Source organism: Juglans regia, chromosome 1 (genome assembly GCF_001411555.2).
Source record: "Juglans regia cultivar Chandler chromosome 1, Walnut 2.0, whole genome shotgun sequence".
Classification (NCBI taxonomy): domain Eukaryota; kingdom Viridiplantae; phylum Streptophyta; class Magnoliopsida; order Fagales; family Juglandaceae; genus Juglans; species Juglans regia.
In genome coordinates, this window is record NC_049901.1 from 8,109,351 (window position 1) to 8,130,023 (window position 20,673).

At 34.9% G+C, this 20,673-nt stretch overlaps 5 protein-coding genes across 6 annotated transcripts; 2 read left to right on the top strand and 3 right to left on the bottom strand.

The window, feature by feature from the left end:
• Positions 1-50: 50 nt before the first annotated feature.
• Positions 51-2,678, bottom strand: LOC108987382 (NADPH-dependent aldo-keto reductase, chloroplastic-like). The gene is made up of 5 exons (XM_035683422.1): positions 2,559-2,678; positions 2,120-2,295; positions 1,379-1,622; positions 637-816; positions 51-483 (listed from the first exon to the last, which is right to left on the bottom strand). Exons 1-5 carry the CDS (start codon positions 2,676-2,678, stop codon positions 256-258), a joined length of 948 nt encoding a protein of 315 aa, XP_035539315.1. The 3' UTR covers positions 51-255.
• A 620-nt stretch (positions 2,679-3,298) lies between these two features.
• Positions 3,299-4,333, top strand: LOC109020923. Its single transcript, XM_019003454.2, has 3 exons — positions 3,299-3,302; positions 3,618-3,674; positions 3,822-4,333. Exons 1-3 carry the CDS (start codon positions 3,299-3,301, stop codon positions 4,331-4,333), a joined length of 573 nt encoding a protein of 190 aa, XP_018858999.2.
• Positions 4,334-8,833: 4,500 nt separating this feature from the next.
• On the bottom strand, positions 8,834-10,083 carry LOC108987401 (probable aquaporin TIP5-1). The gene is made up of 3 exons (XM_018960308.2): positions 9,904-10,083; positions 9,478-9,728; positions 8,834-9,368 (listed from the first exon to the last, which is right to left on the bottom strand). Exons 1-3 carry the CDS (start codon positions 10,049-10,051, stop codon positions 8,973-8,975), a joined length of 795 nt encoding a protein of 264 aa, XP_018815853.1. The 5' UTR covers positions 10,052-10,083; the 3' UTR covers positions 8,834-8,972.
• A 3,647-nt stretch (positions 10,084-13,730) lies between these two features.
• On the top strand, positions 13,731-18,838 carry LOC108987400 (GDP-mannose transporter GONST3). 2 transcript variants are annotated; one of them, XM_035683780.1, is made up of 2 exons: positions 13,731-14,036; positions 17,218-18,838. In XM_035683780.1, exon 2 carries the CDS (start codon positions 17,218-17,220, stop codon positions 18,352-18,354), a length of 1,137 nt encoding a protein of 378 aa, XP_035539673.1. In that variant the 5' UTR covers positions 13,731-14,036; the 3' UTR covers positions 18,355-18,838. The 2 variants fall into 2 exon arrangements, with proteins under 2 accessions (XP_035539673.1, XP_018815851.1); XM_018960306.2 differs by lacking the exon at positions 13,731-14,036 and adding an exon at positions 15,723-15,990.
• A 302-nt stretch (positions 18,839-19,140) lies between these two features.
• Positions 19,141-20,014, bottom strand: LOC108987403 (dynein light chain, cytoplasmic-like). Its single transcript, XM_018960309.2, has 2 exons — positions 19,642-20,014; positions 19,141-19,550 (listed from the first exon to the last, which is right to left on the bottom strand). The coding sequence occupies exons 1-2, from the start codon at positions 19,945-19,947 to the stop codon at positions 19,377-19,379; spliced, it is 480 nt and encodes a 159-aa protein (XP_018815854.1). The 5' UTR covers positions 19,948-20,014; the 3' UTR covers positions 19,141-19,376.
• Between the last annotated feature and the right edge of the window lie 659 nt (positions 20,015-20,673).

The following is a 20,673-nucleotide window of genomic DNA, read 5'->3' on the forward strand; positions in this document are numbered from 1 at the left end:
GCATAATGGAATCCCTGAAGGCCATAACAATTGGAGCGAAGAAACAAAGATATAAAAAGACATACACTTATCCAGGGTTCCAGGCTCTTGAAAATGGACCTCTATATCTGCTCTTGAAGAACCATAAGCATCAATAAATACTGACACCTTTCAGCATTCTTGTACAACCGAAAATATGAAAAATAAAAAATAGAAAAGGTGGGTGGATTTTTTAATCGTACATCTCAAATGGGTCGTTCTACCTTGTAGTTTTACTTAAATTTCATCATCCCAAAGTTCCTGAATTGTCCTGTAGGGGCTTGTTGTTTCATTAACAAGAAACTCCCCTCTCATGATCTTCCACTCCTCCAACCTGTCAATGTCATTGAAATCTTGATCGTCCAACTTCAGATCAAAGGACCCCATGTTCTCCTTCATCCGATTTTGATTAAAACTCTTGACGATCACGCTTGATCCTTTCGATAATCCCCATTTCAGAGCAACCTTCATAGTTTAAAGCAAGTCAATTCAGCTGGCAGCATGTGTTATGGGTGCACGTATAAAATAATATTCTTTCACATTTTTCAAATCAAGTCTAGCTAATTTAGGTGGGAGACAATGTAGAGTAATGTTAAACTGAAAGAGTTGTTTGTCTACCTGAGCTGGGGTTGCTTTGTGCTTAAGAGCAATGGATTGGATGATTGGATTATCAACCACAGCCGTTGATCCCCATATGTTCCCGGGCCCACCGAGTGGTGAGTAGGCGCTTACGTGGATTCTGTGGCTTGCACATGTCTCACGGAGCTTGCTTTGCCTCCACATCGGATGCATTTCCACCTATGCAAAAGAAATTGAATTGCTTAATTTAGTAACATGTTTTCTTCAGCAAGTTCACGAATCACACTAAGTTAGGAATTCAATTCATTGATTATTGTTAAGCATATGAAAGGATTTACTATGTGTCGAAAAGCTCTTTTGAGTCCGTCCGTCCAGTTTTGGAGGCATGATAGAATGACATTTTGGAAGTGTGCGTCACTCTTTTCAGCATGATATACTTCAAATCTCACAAATTTGAAAAAACAAAAACAAAAACGAAAGATTTTTCGTGGGATTTTTTTTTTTTTTCTAAAAACAAGGTTGACTTGTAGCTTTTATTTTGATTGGTATTATTGACTAAAATTCAAACTTAAACATCACAAACATGACAACTTCAGTTCTTCAGTAGACATACATTGGACTAGAAAACAGGATTCTCGCCAGAATTTGGAAGAAAGTGTATTTTATCTGTTGATGACAACTGGTGACCACAATGACAATGACATTCAAACCCCAAGATGTTTGAATTTCGGAATCGCCAAATCTGAATTTGCCTAACTATGTTGGCGTAATGGTGGTATACCTGATTGACGGCTGGAGGAACAGAAGCAAAATTTAGCAGATGTTCTATCTTCTTGCTGGAGAAATTGCTCACACCAATGCACCTACACAACCCCATGTCCAGGCACTTCTCCATCCCAGCCCAGGTGGACTCCATCTCCAATTCTTCAAAGTCCTCTTCCTTTGGGACTGCATAACAAGCCCATGGCTTTAACTTTACTGGCCAATGCACCAGATACATGTCCACATATTCCATGCCCATGTTCCTACATTCCAAAACAAAAAACCAAAGCAAAGATCTCAGACAGCTAAAAAATTTTGTATTTTCTCATTATATATATATATATATGTGTGTGTGTGTGTGTGTGTGTGTGTGTGTGTGTATGCTCTCTTATGCCATGCCCTGTACTACCATATCTTGATTCTTGGGAGAACTTATTTCAATCCGGAAAACATGTTAAACAAGCTGAAAAACCAGAATGAGACACCCACTTGCATTTTTAAAATGGGAATTTGGGTATTATCAGCACTCTTGTTCTGTGTGGCTTAAAAATGAAGGAAAGGTAAAATGTACGAGGTTTCTTTGAGCTGAATTCGAGGGTGTTCCTATAGTGCTTTAACAAAGTTTGATTTTGAAGCTATGCAAAAGAATAAGCATAAGGGAGAAGAATATAACAAGAACATGTATCATTTACTTTTAATTCTTTCATTTATAGGTAGTTGTGTGTGTGTGTGGATGTTAATGCATGCGATTAGTGCTTACAGCAGAGTTTGCTTGAGTGCAGAAACGGGATCATGGTGATCACTCCCCCAGAGTTTAGACGTAACAAAAATGTCTTCTCGCTCTACTCTCCCATGGAGGATTGCCTCTGTCAAAGCATTGCCCACAGCTGGCTCCGAACCATATATTTTTGCAGTATCAAAATGCCTGTAACCCATCTGCACATTATACACAAACAGCCACATTAATTAGCACTTTCATGCAAAAATCTTTGGCAGACAAAGGAACATATAATCCAAAAGATCCAAATTCATGACAAGGACACGGATCCCACAGACCATATATATTTTATTCGAGTAAATTAAGAGTTAATATGTTCTGCAAGGCCCTTACAAAATCACTAAAATTAGAAACAAAAATCACAGAGGATCTTTTTATTCATTTATTTATTTCAAGGAAAGGACGAGTGTACGTTTTGTACCTTGAGAGCCATATGGATGGCTAGCTCTGTTGTCTCCCTATCATTTTCTGAGGAATAAGTGCCTAAACCCATGACAGGCATTGTTATGCCACAGTTCAAAAGCACCTCATTGCTCCTCATCTCTCTCTCTCTCTCTCTATGTGACAGTGTATGAGTATCTTTTGTGCACAACACAAATTGGCTCTCCATCTCCACCTATATATACACACACACACGAGAAGTAAAGATCACCGAGGATTTGCTTATGACCCTTCATCCACTAAATACTTACAGGCTAACAGCACTAGGTAGCAATATTATATTTCTTTTGTAGAAGTCAATGAAAGATGTGGAAAGGACGTTAAATTAAAATAATTGAAGTACACAAATCAAAGCATGGGATCTTCCTTGTCCCTAGGGATTTTCTCAAATGCTTCATTATCCTAATAAGGGCCCTTTCAGTTTCATATATAATTTTAGACACCCTTAAATAGCACCTCATGCTTTATATTATATATATATATATATATAGAATAATGTTAGATACAAATTAAGGGTGTACATGTCTTACGCGCTCATTTTAAAAAAAGTAGAACTCATAATTAAGAAAAATGATTAATGTGAGTTTTAGATTTATCCATTTTTTTCAAAAATAGTTTACGAAACTTATACATCCTAAAACTACAAATATCATTTATCATATATATATATATAAATATATATATAATTTATATATGTCAACTCTCAAAGAAGAAACACCTATGGGTACTTGGTATAAGGAATAAGGAAAATATGTTGCTTATCTCCACCTTCACTTAAGCAACATATTTTCCTTCTTCCTTATACCAAGTACCCCATATAGGTGTTTCTTCTTTGAGAGTTGACATATATAAATTATATATATATATATATGATAAATGATAAATTATATGGTTAAGATCTTCTAATGGAGGGCAGCAAATGATTTACTTCCTACAAAGAGAAACCTGTTTTTTAAAAAAATTGTTGATAATCCCTTATGCCCAATCTGTTCTAGAGAAGAGGAATCTGTAATACATGTACTCTGGGATTGTTTAGCAGCAAATGACGTGTGGGCATCTGGGCTGAGTGGTGTTCAGAAATGGAAAAGGGGAGAAGGTGATTTCTTGAGGTTATGGGAGAAGATGTTGGAAGCTTTTGAGAAAGATAAACTAGAGAAGATAGTTGTCATGCTCAGAAAAGTTTGGTTGAGAAGAAACACCTTTGTTTTTTAGAGAAGATTAACATGCCCGAGAATTTTGGTAGCTTCAGCAATTGAGACACTGGAGAAGTATAAGCAGGCAAGCAGCAAAGAAAATTTTGAAGTTCAGCAAGAAGCAATACTAGTTAATAAGTCAAGATGGATTCATCCTGAAGCAGACTTTGTGAAGGTTAATTGGGATGCCTCCTTGATCATGAAGTTGAGTAGAATGGGGATGGTAATGATCATTAGAGATGAGGATGGTGAAACTTTGCTTGCTGCATGTGACAGTAGGAGGAATGTGAGGACACCAGAAGTGGCAAAATGTCAAGCTTTATGGAAGGCACTGCAGGTTTGCAGTGATCTTAACCTACAGAAAGTGATTTTCGAAGGTGATGCTAAGGCAGTCATCATGGCTGTGAAGTGCGAAGAAGATGATTTGTCTGTTGTTGGTTCTTTAATTGATGACATTAGAAAAGTTTTTAAGGATAGGAAAGACTGGTTTCTACAGTTCGATTATAGGGAAAAAAAATTATGTTGCTCATACATTGGCAAAGGCTGCCTTAGTTTTAATTGAGAAAAAAATTTGGATAGAAGAAATCTCAGACTTCATTGTTAATAGTCTGGAAAACGATAGAAGTTGTAATCAGGAAGTTCACATATGAAATACAGAGGTTTTATTCAAAAAAAAAAAAGGAAAATATGTTACATTTTTTTAGAGAAATGATACTTGTAGTCGAGAGTTTGTAAGCGTCATGCAGTCGTTTTAAAAAAAAGTGAATAAATACGAGATTCACATAAAAAGAAATTAATTTTTTAATAATAAATTATATATTTTTTTTAAATGACTATACGACACTTATACACTTCACGACTATATAAAATATATATATATATTTTTTTTTATCTCCGGTCATTCCCTCCTTCCCTTTCAAAGCACGAATTTCAGGTTTGTTGGCGGTACAGAATAGTTGTTTTAAAAGGGATCGTTGACACCTAACATATTTGGACACCTTAATTAATGATTAAAACAAGCAGTGTTTGACTTGGAGTTCATCAAATGTTTTATTATTATTATTATTTATGTTTTTTGATTTTATGCTTCAAAAATGAATCAAGTCAACTAGTTTTTAAATGTAACTTATTTGCATTCATTCCATTACTCTTCTATTTAATTAATTTTGTTTCCTATGAGTTGACTTTATCCAAAAAGTCCAAATCAATTGTTTTAATCATGCATTGTTTCGAAAAAAATCTAATTATAAGTGATTATACGTATTAATATATACATTCATTTAATATAATTGATCAGAAAATAAATTTTATTAAAAAAATACTAATTTAAATTTAGAATATAAAGACAATAATATTAATATACAGATTAGTACACAAACTTATTTATAGTACATAGCAAAACTTATTGTTTCGTAGTAATTTAATTTTTTGGCTTACAAGAATTATGATCAACTTCAATCATACTAATTCATTTAAAACAGTTATATATATCAACCAGTGTAACTACAGGTGACAAATTCAAAACGAAGATCAAGAACGTCGAGTTTCTTCTCTTCTCTTCTCTATTTATCTTAATTCGTCAAAATTAAGATTTCCAAAGAAAAAAACATTGATAAGCATGTTTAAGATCGTACAACCCATGATCTATTCATTTGGAGCAAAATGTACTAAGGAAATCTAAATAATGCAGATATATAATCAAGAGATTTGTTATAAATCAGTAACTATTCACATCACACACTCTACATATGACGTGAAAATTTGTTTTTTTTTTTTGTATGTGAAGTTATTTTTTATAAAGTATGGAATATGAAATGATAAATAGTGACCGATAAAAAAAAAAATCTATAATTAATTCTGTTAAAAGAGATGCACGTTGCTGTAGTTTGCATGGACGTATGAGACAGTGGAACACCCAACAAAATACAAGATTTTTCTATAGCACCGCCCCAATACGTGTCGGGATCTTACAAATCCCATCATGTGGGGATGGGATTTTCTCACGTTCCAAACTTCCAATGATCTTACTTACCCATATATATATATATAAAATATATATTTATTCATCTTCTTTTTCTTTTTCATTATTATTATAAATATTTTCCGGTTCTAATTTTTAATTTACTTCTTTTATAATTTTATTTTTTGTTTTTGTACGTACGTAGTAGTGCACCACAGGCAGTACTGTTGGGGTGATGCCGTACATCTGGATCTCAATTATGACAGTTAGACTGTCGGTCCAAATATTTGTTCAGCACTACAATAATCAAAGCTAAGCATTTGATGATCTGTACTATTCCCATGTACTCCCAAATTTTGGTAATTATTGATTAAATTATAAGTGTGTTATGTATATATTTATATAAAGACAGTATTGTACTTTGTAGTCCCTAGGCTCCCCCAACGGGCAATTTTACCAAAAAGGGACAGATATGACCCCCGACCTCTCTTCATTTTGAGATTCGAAAAGTTATATTTGTAAATTCGAGTGAAGAACATATATAGTTTTTATGTAACTTATATAATAAGATTGAAAAATACCAGTGTGTATCATATTATATTTAATAAAGTGTTTATATGGCATAATTTAATTTATATAAAAGATAAAATTTAAATATTACTGAAAAAATCTTATTATTTAAATACAAAAGATATGTTTTACACATCTGCTTAATAATATAATAACTCAATAAGATTTGATTTGTATCAAAATTTACTTTTAATTTTCTTTTATAAATCAAAATTCTATTATGTCAACTACATAGAAATATGAGAAATTGATATTTGTAGTCATGAAGTGTATAAATATCGTGTATTCCTTTTAAAAAAAGTGAGTAAATATTATACTCACATAAAAAAATTAATTTTTTAATCTCACTATTTTTTAAAATAAGTATACGGCACTTACACAACCTATAGCTGTATCTGATATTATTTTAAAAAGATATTTCTCGCAGATTTAAAAATTGAAAGGCTTTGAGAATTTTCATACGTAATAAGAAATTAAAAAAAAAATGTCCTTGATCTCTACCTATATACTAAGAGTTTATTTTGAAAAACGTATGATCTGTATAAAAATTTTATAAAAGTGGATTTTAAATAGTTAATTTTGTCGACTATAAAATGGGTTATGTCTCTGATCAAATGTAAGTAAGTTTCACTTTTATAATGTCAAAAGAAACCTACTACTCCTTTTCTAATTTTGAAAACTCCAACATTGGCAGGAGAAGATCTCAATCTCAAAATGAGGGCCCGAGGTTGATGCATTGCGCAAAGATTAATATCTTGAAAAAATAAAATAAAATAGATTGGATGCTTGAGAATCTGAAACAAGCGATAGAGATTCTCCGTACTCGGCATTTGCTACGAATGTCAAATAGGGACGCGTTTCCAGATGTTGGATACGAATCACTTGAGAGCAAGCAGAATCCCGCACAACGGTGAAGATCATTGCCAACTTGTCAATTTTCTATGCCAAAAAAATCTAATTTTTTGCCAGCGAATTAATTGTGTTTGTTTTATGGGAATTTAATTATTACTGATCGAGCTTAATTACTTACACTCGTACCTTCTCCCACGCAGAATCCAAGATCATGCCAGGTTTAGAGCCACCAAATCCTCGTAATGATGACAGAAGAGAGGTAGGTTAATCATTTTCTCGGGAAAAAAACAAAAAAAGAAGCTTTCTGGTCTTTATTTGTAGATTAAAATTAGTCACAATTGGATGTAAATCTTCATCAAATTAAACTACGTTTATTTCCAACTGAAGCATTTGAATTTTGAACTCCCCTACCTTTTTTATTTTCTCTGTGGGACAAAGCACAAGCATATAGGTTAATTCCAAATTTTGGAAACAAAACTGATATTAGATATTTTCAAATTATTTGGTTATTATTAATTAACAAATTATTCATAAGCTATTCATTATTTTTTTACTACTATTCAAAAACAAAGCTGCTTTGGGACATCTCAGTTGTTTTTGGGCGAAAAACAACCTTCCAATCATGTGGGTCCATGTAAGAAAAAATAGAGTAGCACAATACACTGGTCTCACAGGTGATTAAATCCTTCAATAGCAAAGCAGCAATACCCATTCGGCCCTTTCCCTTCGAAACCCACCTTCTTCCCCATCGAAACTCTTCCCTACCCTTCCCCACTGCATAGACAACTCCACGATGGTTCACTACTGAAATTGGTCGTCTCCGCCACCATGATTAGAAGTATTCAGTAACATGAGTACATGGGATTTGAAAACAGCTACACATATGAAGCAACTTGAAAGTTCTTGCTCAACTTCCTCAATCTCAAATTTTTGGACAATATTTAATTCTTCCCGACCTTTAAAATTCTTCCAATGCTTAAGAATCAATTGGACCTTGATGCTGAACATTTTCATATTTTTCAGCTCCATTCTTTTATGCTCTGTATTTTACAAATTTTCAGGATTGTTGAGAAGATGGTGCTCACTTTTCTACACCCGCTGATTTGGTTCTGAAATTCGTCCAACCGCAAAAACATAAACAATTATGAAGCGTTAACACCCTTATACCTGGGTCTAGCCTTGAAGCACTCATTCTTTAAGAATTAGTATTTTGAAAGTCGAACCAACCATATTGCCGCAAGGTTCTGAAATCTTAATTCCATTGATTGGATAGGCAAATTGTCAAGGCCAACCATAAGTTCTTGACAGGAAATTTATTTCATTCTATTTGTGTTCTATGTCGTCGAGCGCGAGCTCCTTCAAGAGGTAGTTGCCGTGTTCTCTATCGTCGAAGATGAGTGGGGTGCTGTCAAGTTTGAGTTGGGATGGAGTGGGGTGAGGATGAGTATGGGTTCGAATAGGAAGAAAGCAAGATACAAGTTACTGTTCATGTGTAGGCAAATGCATGGTAATGGTGATAAAATGTTTATATGGCGCGTCTCTATTGGGGGCTGGTTTTCTTCTAAGAACAAATGGGCTGGTCTCCAAATTTTTTCATTCAAAAATTATTTTACTATTATTTATAAATATTTTGAAATATTTTTAATATCTAAATAAGTCCTAAGAAGACAGAACCTAAGATTGACAGCATGCATCCAAATTATGCTATTTAGGGAACATTTCACAAAACTTCTTGCATGTCTCAAACAAACAAACTTCAACAACAAATAACAAATAGAATGTAATATAGATCTGATTAAAATAATAATAATAATAATAATTAAACCCCAACTCCGGCCTCTAGGACTCCCCTAACAGGATCCTGTGATTGAGAAGGGAAAACCACATTATCGTAGAGAAGAACTGCAACTGCTGCACCGATCAATGGTCCAACCCAGTAAACAGCTTGGTTCTTGAAACTTCCTGCAGTGACGGCAGATCCAAATGCGCAAGCTGGGTTCATAGATCCACCAGAAAAAGGCCCTGCTGCCAACACACCAACTCCTGCTATAAACCCTATTGCTAGGGGTCCAATATTGGCGCCTCCCAACGTGGCGCCACGCCGGCTATCCGCAGCAGCATAGACAGTGTACACTAAGGCAAATGTTAGGATACCTTCCAGCAGTGACGCTCCAAACCCGGTCATTTCTTCTGCAATAGTGTAGGTTGGAACATGCTGCAAAACTCAACAATATTGCCAATAACCAAACACTCGTTAACCGCTCTAGATGTTTAAATAATAAATGAAGAGTACTAGGAATGTGGAAAGTGGTTATATATATTACCTGTCCAACTACAGTCAGCTTCAAAAGGAGGCTAGCCATGACAGCGGCCAGCATCTGAGAAACCCAGTAAAACAGGGCGGTCGGGACACTAATGTGGCCTCCTACCGCCATTCCAAAGGTGACGGCCGGATTCACGTGCCCGCCTGAGATGTTCGATGCGATATACACAGCAGACGATAATGCGAAGGCAGTGGCGATGGCTACCGCAACCAGACTCGATGGGTCCGAGGTAGCACCGGGCATCAATTTCCCTGCAACATATACCCGAAAGAAAAAGAAAAACGAAAAGTAAAAAAATTGTAACATGGTAATATCATCTTTCCTTTTATATGTTAATTAACAACAACATGCAGCATTGCAGCCAGCCACTGAAAACACATTCACACGGGAACGAAACCACTAAGAAGACCATAAATATTATCGTACGTGATGACATGGCAGATCCCAAAACCGCAAAAACAAAGAAGAATGTAGAGATGAACTCTGCCAGATATGATCGGAGTGCATTAGGAGTGACAGATTGTTGGAAACGAGCGGCTAGCATGGTTGGACCCATTTTACTGCCAGCAAGCATGCGAGGAAACAGGAGGAGAAACGGTTTGAGTACTGTGTGAGAAATTAGGCTTATAAGCGCATACATATAAATATTGTACGTAATCTCCTGAATTATTGAGAAAATGGGAGTTGTGGGTAGTTTCAAACTTTCAAAGTGGGGGAGGCTCTGGATGGATCCCAAGGGTTAACCACCCCACCACAAGGCTGTCAAGGCAGGTGTTGGGGTGTGCATGGATGGGATTCGGGAAGGTTTTTGAGTGGTGCGGTTTATACAGTCGTATTCCCTTGAGAAGCTGCCCAAAGAAATACCCTCGTCCAAAGTGTTTAGCCCGGCCCAAAAGTCACATTCTAGTCTTCCGAAACGGGCTAGTTTCTACTGGGGAGCGCCCCTGGGCTGAATAACTATCCTTACTGTTTTTTTTGGAAGGAACTATCCTTACCGTTTTGAGTGGATGGTATCACCAAGGAAGCAAGCATCACCACCTGCAAGCCTCGTTCGTAAAATCCAACGTATAGTTGATGCTAAATTTTTTTACTGTCTTACAATATTAATGATCGTGCTACACTCACCGAAGGTGTAGGTCAAGAGATTCTCTCGATGATGTCATTTGTCCTTTTTTTTTATATATTTTTTATATCCTTAAACATTTAAAAAAATCACAATATCATTAAAACACATTTCTTAATCACTAAATATAAAAAATTGAATCTGGAAAATGTTGGGGACCACCTCTCCGGCCTAAGCATTTTCTTAAAAATAATTACTATTTATGATTTTTTAAAATTTTACGTGAATTAAGTTGTTAAGATTCTTATTTATGTTTAATAAAACTATGATAAATTACGGATTCAAGATTTTTTTTTAAGAAAATGCCTCTCACCGAGAGTGTGACTATTGAGAAAAGATATTGATCAACTTTTTTTTATATATTTAATTGTTTAGAAAATATTTTAAATAGAGTAATATTACAAATAATCGTAGAGTGCGCAAGTGCCACGTAATCGTTTTGAAAAAAATAAGTTTATTATTAAAAAATTTAATTTTTTAATGTAGATTTCGTATTTATTTACTTTTTTTCAAATAGATTGCACGACGCTTGCGCACTTTACGACTATAAATATTATTTCTATTTTAGATAAATTTATGAATTTTTTTAAAATATTTAAAAGAGTTTAAAAAATATTCTAAAAAAATTTACACTTGTACAAAAATTGGTTAGGACTCTCGGTGCCTAGCACCACTTTTTTATTTTTGTAGCATTGCTGGTACCGAGAAACGGTACCGATCAAATGGACCTACCCAAGTAAGATTGGTTATCATGAAACAGCAAAAATTAGAGATATACTATTGAATTCTAAGTGAGCGCACACAAACACAAGGCCTAAGCATTAGCTTTCTTTCTTTCTTTTTGATAAGCGATTAAGCATTAGGATTAAAGAACCTACCCACAAACTTGCCACAGCACAATCTCACATTGTGATACGATTCCACATCGATTAAATATAAGATTAATTGATGATTTATAAGTCTCTAAATCCTTTTTATAAGTTAATTTTTAAATGTGAGTTCTACTTAGTGAATTCATAACATGTAATAATTACTAACTAGTTTAACCATGAATAAAACAGTCCATCATGAAAATTAGTCCATGAATCTTGAAAATCCACCTCATTGTAAGAAATACCGAGAGAAAAATAAATGGAACTAACTAATTAACTAACAACAACTTAATAGATCCTTATATATCACATGAATTCATGTGTAGACCGCTTCAGAATGCAATGGATCTCTTCATGGCTCAGCTGAACGATATGTACAAAATACTCTACTTATTACTCAATCTAATATGTTATACGAGTCACATACAAAAAGGGAACTGACTCAAGAACGGAACACCGATCGAATACTCATCCCAACTCATGAGAGAGAGAGAGAGAGAGACTGTCCAACTCATACTAATAATAATGGCAAACCAAGCAGAACCTGTCCAAAAATATAACAATATATTTTTACTGATACAACAAGCAGAACCCATCAGTTCTATAGCTCTGAGACATAACACATCAAGAGAACAATTAAATCCTATTCCTTTTCGAATTTTAGTGGATCGGAATGATATTTGATTTTATGGAGGCAGAACCAAGGATTTGGAAAAAGTTAAGAGCCTGGAATTAAAATCACTAGGGAAGATAGCAATCTTCTGTAATCCAGAAATCAAGTTCGGCTAGAAGAATCCAAAAATCAAGTTATTGGAATCCCAGGAAAAAAAAAACAGAGAAAGAAAAATGGAATTCGCGTGGCTTACGGTGGCAACTGTGGGAGATATTGGCGTTCCACGGTAGCAATTGGGAGTCGATGGCGTTTCGTGTGGTCGCAATGGTGGGAGTCGATGGCCTTCATGAGTGGGTTTTGTTCAAGCTGAAAGAGAGGAAAGGAAGAGAGAAAAGACATACTGTGTAAATTTCTAGTAATTTTTCTACTTGCGTTGGAGAGAAGAAGCAGCTGAAAGATAATATTTTATTTCAAAAATAATATTTGGCCAACTTCTTTGACTAAATAAATTTGGCTAGTGTATAATCTGAAGTTAAAAGCATTATTCATTTGTTAAGCTCATGTTGCACTTTAGTTATTTTTTGACTAAAATTTAAGAAAAATTTTAAATATAAGCTACACACCCTTACACCTCGTGATTAGTCTGAACTTTGTTGACCGACATCTAAAAATAATTTTACATGTTTGGTATCACTGAACAAAAAGGGCGTAGACCAAGTAGAGTGAGAGTCGACTGGGTTGATGCCTGGATGTCTGAACGACGAACCATTGGGCACAGAACAAAAGGCACCCAAATTGGCAACACAAAGGGGAAACTTATTGGACTGAAGCGGTTTGTTAACTCGTCTGTATGCTGTGTCAACACATAATGAATGCCATTGATTTTCTTCACCTATTTATTGGACTATGTTTAAATTAAAATTGGTACCTGAATTTGGTAGAGTTGTTAGGAATGACCAAGCTCTTTCAAGCTTTGGCGTCCAATACTCCTGCAATCGACGCTAAATTATATTTTTCAATGGGGCTAAAGGATATAATTCCGTGGTAGAATGTCATCTTGTCTTATTGGAATTCATCATTTTGACCTTGATTATCCTTAGTCATAAAATACTATATCAGTAACTTTAATAAAAATATTTAATTCAAAAAGATGTTGTAAAATAAAATTTATAAATTGACGTGATTTATTACAATATATTGGATGGTAGAGCTTTTCTTATTATAAAAAAAAGTATTATGTTACATATCATTTAGTCTCATTATTTTATGAATTTTAATTTTGTAAAATTTTTTTATGAATCAGCACTTTTCTAATTTAAAAGTTATATAAATAATTTTAGTGATTTGATTTCTTTATTAATTGGACTAGAATACCTCTAGATAATTCGATAGAACAATAAAATATACGGTCTTAGAATATAAAAATTCTGCATACTTCTTTTGATAAAAAAAGTAAATAAATATAAAATTTATATAATTTTTTTTAATAATAAATTTTATTTTTTTCAAATAAAATAAATAAGACTTGGACACTTTAATATTCTATCTAGCATTCCCTTTTTGTTTTTAATAAAAACTTAGGGTAGCAATAGATCACGATGGCAGGCGAATTCATCGGATTGAGTAATGCAAAGGTTTCTTTTTTTTTTTTTTTTTTTATGTCAGTAATGCTAAGTTATTAGTAAAAGAGAAAATCCATACAAAAATGGTGAATCGGTCCAAAAAATGAAAATTAAACGGAAAAGAAAGGAAGCCAGCCCCTTAAGCGGAATCATGCTTCGATTCCGCCAGTCCCCGACTCCCTTTCTCACTCACTGCTTCAAGTAGTCTGTTTAGCGTTTTAGGCCCGAGTTCCGTACCAACATCGGGTTACTGGAGACTGTGAGTTCGAGCAAATCGACTCCCACAAAAGCCGCCTTCAGATCTCCGACAAATTTCAAGCTAGACACAGGCAACTATTCTATCTTTTCTGATCTTTCTTTTTCTTTTTCGTTTTCATTATTATTCTTCATTTGCTGATCTGAAAATTGTTTGTGCATTTTACGTTCCCGCATTCGTTCAGCATGCTGATTTTTTTGTTTCGCTTGGTTGCTGAGAAATCTCTGCAACCAAACAGTGGTAGATGTTTATCGAATAGTTGGAAGCTAACTGTTGATTGTCGGTGTAGTTTGTTTTCTTTGAATTTCTCCTTTGTTGTAGTTACACATTTTTATTGGCTTTAATATACCTTCTCTTTGCGTGAACTTATTTTTAACTGATTAAAGAGCATCCGCATCGGCTTCTTCAAAGTACTTTCATTCAGATTTAACCAATTTTATTAATAGTTTTTTTTTTTTTGAAACTTCGAAATTTCATTCAACAACACTATGGCCCTCAGCCATTACATTGATAAGGTCAGAAACAGACACTCCAATACCAGAACTTACAACATTGACATCAAAATGTACAAGATTAGAAACTGACCCTGCATAACAAGAGTTTAAAACATTGACATCAGACTGTGCTACATCTATCACACTTTCACCAAAACCTGCTCTTTGTTTCTCAGCCATAACCAGATCACTAATATCAGGATTGATACAATCAACATCAATAATCTCACAACTCTGATGAAGTGCTTTCTGTGCTAGCAAGTGAGCCACCTGATTTGCATTCCTTTTGACATGTGATATCTTCCAAGTAATACCAGCCAAGACCTAATGCACATCATTCACAAGACATTGCAGCAGACCATTGTTTTGAACAGTCTGTTTCACTGCATTTACAACCTGCAATGAATCACCTTCAAAAATTACTTTTTGCAAACTAAGCTATAAGGTACATTGAATTAGCCATTTAAAATATAAAATATAAGGTACAGTAATTTCATCTTTCTTTTTAAAGATGAAAAGTACTGTAGGAAGTCTGAATTGTTTATTAATTTCGGCTCACTCTCCCGCGTCTCTCTCTCTCTCTCTCTCTTCTTCTTCCCTCTCTCTCCCGCGTCTCTTCCTTCTTTCTGTTCCTCTAGTTTTTTTTTTCCTCTCTTTTTTCTCTTCATCTGGTGTTATAGCCGTTTGTTGTTTCCTATCTTTTCCTACCTTCCGAGCAGGGGAAAATAAAGAAAAATAAAAGATGTGTTCACTCTCTGGATGCACCACTGGGTTTCCTAGTGTCAACTTTGGGTTAGATTTATTTACTTTCGTTTGATATCTCTTTTGTTTATAGTGAAAACAGAGTTGGTTTTTATGTTTTTTAATTGCATTTCGTTGGAGATTAACCTGTTTTGTTCTGTTTTTTCATTAGACCTGAAATGTACAGGGTTGAGCATGAGATTTTGTGAATACATGACTTTGATAATTCTGGTGTGAATACCGCTGCTGTAGATCTATTTATTTTAAGCAATATCGCTTATGAAAGAGTTATTGGAGATTATGAAAATAAAAATAAAATTATTTAAAAAATAAAAATTAATCAAAGAAATACAAATAATAAAAAATAATAATATTTTATTATTATAGATAATGTGATGGCTAATCCAATGTAGACTTCAAGTTTTGAGTGATTAGCTAAAAGCAAAAAAGTTACATATTCTTCAAATTTTGAAGATTGAGATGATCAATCCAATGCCAATTCTTAAGAAGCCTATAAATTCACGAATAAGAGGTCATGGTTCACAAAGAATGCATTTGATTCTTGTAATTTTAGATTTCGGACGAATTTGGTTGGTTAGTTGCCACAAAAAGTGACTGCAGTCGTTTTCACTTGAAAAGTGTACATGGGTGGGAGTATTGTGACACTGTCCATAACCATAAGATCATCTTCCATGACGCTTTTCTTCCTTAACTGAGCTCGTAGATTCCAAAGTACTTATCTGGTTCAGACGATGGTGCGCTTTTCATCTGTCTTCCATGGATTATGAGGAGGTGACATTTTTGTAATCTTTATTGCTGGAGTGTTTGTTGGTTATATAATTCTTATTCTCGTTGGGATCATGAGTAAGGATTTTGTTTGAAGTGGATTTTAGTCAAGGGTTACCTTCTTTGAAAGATGCCTTTTAGGCTTTACCGTGTTTCAAGATGACTTTTTATGTGCCCTTGTATAAGATTTGATAGTGGATTTTGGAATTCGGTAACAATGCATTTGTGGAGACTTGGTTACATTTGAACTTCTTGCCCATATCTCTCTATAGGGGATCTAATTTTGATAGTCTGCTCACCCTAATGAAAATGCTCATATGCATAATTACTCGTTAGCAAGTGCAAAGCAATCACTAGTATAAGTCAGAGCATATATGATTTGTGATTGCGATTCTCTGTTTGGTGTCAACAAAGTATATTTTGGAGAATGATTTAGTTAGTCAAAAATAGTTCGTGTAGTGAAGTGGGGAGATACTTTTGCATGTATTCATGTTGTTTATTCTTATGCAAGTGAGAATGGAATTGTGCCCAGCGTCTAGTAGTTATGCATGAAAAATGCTGAGTACTGCAATTCTTTTAGGTTGGTTTGAGGGGATTGCTATTTCATGCTATGTGAAAAAAAGAAGAAGAGAGAGTTGTAACAGGCATCAACCATTGATCTCTAAAGAAGTTATTTTTTTTCTTCAGTTATTGAGTGATTCATTATATTGTCATATGTAGGCTTGATCTGCCCAGAAAATTCCAAATGATGATCCTAAGAAATATTTTGTTGCCACAATTCTTTTCTATGTAATGGTAGTTCTTTCTTATTGAGCTGTTCCCCATTTTGTTGAGCTGTTCCCCATTTTATCTCTGTTGGCTCTTTTCCCACCTCGTAAAACACTTTTATGATTTGATCCGTCCTTAGAATCACTATTTATTCTAAAATCACACCGGTTTCATATTTCGTGGGCACTTTTGAATTGTCTTACATGCATGTGAATGGTCTTATCAACATTGGAAATAAACTATAACGTATTCCATCTTTCTCTTGCCTGATTGTACTGTTTGATGCTTTTAAGAAAAGAAGTTGGCTCGTTAATGTTTTGGATCTGAACATGGGTTCTTCTGGATATCGAGTCTGATCTTTTAGAATGGTGACTTTTAAAAATGTTAAGGTTTCATCTTTAGAACCAGTGATAGGAATTTTAACCATAATATGTTGACTAACAAGAATTTCTTGTTATCTTTTAGATGACTAATAATGATGATGATGCGGAGAATCCAGGAGCTGGTGCAAACCAGAGAGGTCCAGAAGCTGCTACTCCCTCTGGTGAAATACAAACAATCTGGTATGGTGGCTTACTCAAGCAAGTCTCCGTATATGGTATAGCTGCTGGGTACTGCTTATCTGCATCTTTGCTTTCCATCATCAACAAATGGGCGGTCATGAAATTTCCTTATCCCGGGGCCTTAACTGCTTTACAGTACTTCACAAGCGCAGCAGGGGTCCTCATTTGTGGCTGGGCTAAGTTAATTGAGCATGACAGGCTTGAACTTTTGACCATGTGGCGCTTCATGCCTGCAGCAATTATATTCTACCTTTCTCTCTTCACCAACAGTGAGCTGCTTCTCCATGCTAATGTTGACACTTTCATTGTCTTCCGTTCAGCAGTTCCCATATTTGTTGCAATAGGAGAGACCCTCTTCTTGCACCAGCCATGGCCATCATTTAGAACGTGGATCTCACTTGCCACTATTTTTGGAGGAAGTGTGCTTTATGTTCTAACAGATTACCAGTTCACATTCATGGCTTATAGCTGGGCTCTAGCTTACCTGGTAAGCATGTCCATAGATTTTGTGTACATAAAGCATGTAGTCATGACCATTGGTTTGAATACATGGGGTCTTGTGCTGTACAACAATCTTGAGGCTCTGATACTGTTTCCTTTGGAGCTGCTTATAATGGGTGAATTGAAAAAGATAAAGCATGAAATCACGGATGAGTCAGATTGGTACTCTTTCCAGGTGGTTTTGCCTGTGGGGTTATCTTGCTTGTTTGGTTTATCCATCTCTTTCTTTGGATTTTCTTGCCGGAGGGCCATTTCAGCAACAGGATTTACTGTTCTTGGGATAGTGAACAAGCTATTAACGGTTGTGATTAATTTGTTTGTTTGGGACATGCATTCGACATTTGTGGGAACAATGGGGCTTTTAATTTGTATGCTTGGAGGGGTTATGTATCAGCAATCTACGAGCAAAAAGCCTAAAGATGTAAAAGAAGTAAATGCACGAGAGACTGATGAGGATCAACAAAAGTTGCTTGAAATGCAATGCAACACAGAAGGCAATGGCAATCAGGAAGTTGCAGAATCAGAAGTGGGAAAATGAAAGGGCTTATGTTAAGTACTATCATTTTATTCTTATTGCTGCAAAATTTATTTCTTAGGTCCAGCTTTAATGATCGGCCAATTGTTGGAGGTGGGGACTTCATCTGCTCTACCTTGACAATTTATTTATGAAAAATATACTACTCCCTGAAATGCAGTTTTAAGGATGGACTCAGACATGACTGACTGGGTTGAAGTTGTTTCATCTCAATTCTCAATTCATTTTCATCTCTATGGAAGTTGATTATTATTGTGGAACTGTTCGGCAACATCAATTTGACCTTTGGAAACCTGGTAAAAAATGTACTATTTGAATTCTTGTCATTGTAGTTGTTTTAAAACTTCCCACCGATCCACATAGTCCATGTATTAGTGCCTTTGATCTTGGTATTGATGTATTCCATAAGGCATGCATCAGATAGAGTGAACATATACAATGATTGGTTAAATTTCTCATGGATTGAAAGGCCTGGTTTTTCCATTCATTATTCTGTTTTTATGACAACTGGTTTTTCTTATGAAATTCCGATTAATTCTCTCTCTCTCTCTCACACACACGTTTATCATTGGTCTTGATTTATTTGTTACTCAGTTGCGAAACCTGCCCAACTCCATCTTCATACATGTTTGCCTGATGCGATGATCATGATAGGTCATACCCTTTCCATTCAGAAATATTTCAAAACAGTCTGAAGACAAACCCCAACCATTCCAAGCGAAGCTAACGACGTAACAAAATAGAACTAGTTGACTTACTTCTTCCCAAATCCAATCGAAAGAAAAAGGGTAACTTTCACTTAAAATCTGGCTATTCAGTCATGGCTCATAACATTGAGTACTGTTCTCTCTATTGATGAATGGAAACTTCATCGAGAGAGAGAGAGAGATCCTGCTGAGCAGAACCCAATGGCTAATCTAAGAACGATACCTGTAAATGTAATGTAATGCAAGTTCCCAAGTAAGATCCAAAAGTATGTTGGCTAAATCAGGCCATAAAAACAGAGACATTTTTATGCATCAACATTAAAGTTTCAGTTGCGAAGGAGACTTGACTTGTCGGACCACGGTCTTGAAGAGAAGAAAAGAGAGCTTGTCGACAGAGAAATACACAAATCCACCATTGGAGTGAGTCACGAATGATCCGAAACTCTTCCCAACGATGCAGTGCCATGCCATTCCATAAGTTGCATCAAATTCCTACAACAAAAATAATCATCACTTCTATTTTTATTTTATTTTTTTAAAAAGGAAAAAAGGAGAATCCTGATTTATATACACTTGTACATACCTTCTTGAGGCACATTGCAAGGTGCGTAGGACTGGGTTTCTTCTCCGGATATGCGTCTAGAAGTGCTCTGGTGTAGCGGAAAGCACGCTCTTGCATCATGGGAGGCATGTCCGCCGATCTCGGCCGTACGTTCAAATCGACGGCTACAGCTGCCAGCTTCAACTCGTTGGACGGAGCCCTTGGCGGTCGTGGCAAAGTTAACTTGTGCCCGTACTGCCCGGATGGGTATAGCACCCCCTCTGCCTTGTTCCTGGCCAATATCTCTCTTCTTGTTAATCTTTCAGTCTCTGCCTCTGGCCTCTCCATATGAGAGAGAGCGGCAGCAGATGAAATATTTGAAATGTTTCAACTTTGACCGGACGGGTGACCTGTGTGTGCGATTGTCTATATTTTGCGAGATTTTTGGGTTTGTCTGTGGGAGAGTACATAAAAAATGAAAATTTAATTAAATATTATTTTTTAATATTATTTTTATTTTAAAATTTAAAAAAATTAAATTATTTATTATACTTTATATAGAAGTTTAAAAGTGTTATAATAAATATATAAAATGAGATTAAATGAGATAATTTAATTTACGTAAACAAAACAGCCTCAAAGAGGCTTCGTTTGGTTACCAAATATCTCTCAACTCATCTCAACTCATCATTACAATTTTTTCAAATCCCAATACAAAATATAATAAACAATTCAATTTTTTTAAATCTCAAAATAATAATAATATTAAAAAATAATATTCTAACAATATTTTATCATCTCAACTCAATTCATCTTAACTCACTTCTACATCCAAACACAACCATAAGTATACATAATTGGAGAGCATTTTGTACGTAATGAAAGAGATTACTCTTTGTTTAGATTTCTTTCCAAATGCTTTCTAGATTAGTCTAGCATTATTTATAAAGCTCTTTCACTCGGCTCAACTTAGAAAATAAATCCACGTATGTTTGTTCATAAAATCCTTCCGATAAGTCAGTATGAAAGATATACTTTCTATTGACATGTTATGATTTAATTTATAATAATATT

Excerpts from the sequence above, each read along its gene's own strand:
- LOC108987382 (XM_035683422.1), bottom strand. The coding sequence starts at position 2,678 with ATGAGGAGCAATGAGGTGCTTTTGAACTGTGGCATAACAATGCCTGTC. Across the intron at positions 1,623-2,119 it reads GCACTCAAGCAAACTCTGCT|GAACATGGGCATGGAATATG; the intron begins GTAAGCACTAAT and ends TTTGGAATGTAG. Across the intron at positions 817-1,378 it reads TTCCTCCAGCCGTCAATCAG|GTGGAAATGCATCCGATGTG; the intron begins GTATACCACCAT and ends TCTTTTGCATAG.
- LOC109020923 (XM_019003454.2), top strand. Across the intron at positions 3,675-3,821 it reads GAAATGGAAAAGGGGAGAAG|CTTCAGCAATTGAGACACTG; the intron begins GTGATTTCTTGA and ends GAATTTTGGTAG.
- LOC108987401 (XM_018960308.2), bottom strand. The coding sequence starts at position 10,051 with ATGCTTGCTGGCAGTAAAATGGGTCCAACCATGCTAGCCGCTCGTTTC. Across the intron at positions 9,729-9,903 it reads GGGATCTGCCATGTCATCAC|GGAAATTGATGCCCGGTGCT; the intron begins GTACGATAATAT and ends TATATGTTGCAG. Across the intron at positions 9,369-9,477 it reads AGCTGACTGTAGTTGGACAG|CATGTTCCAACCTACACTAT; the intron begins GTAATATATATA and ends TGAGTTTTGCAG.
- LOC108987403 (XM_018960309.2), bottom strand. The coding sequence starts at position 19,947 with ATGGAGAGGCCAGAGGCAGAGACTGAAAGATTAACAAGAAGAGAGATA. Across the intron at positions 19,551-19,641 it reads TTGCAATGTGCCTCAAGAAG|GAATTTGATGCAACTTATGG; the intron begins GTATGTACAAGT and ends TTTTTGTTGTAG.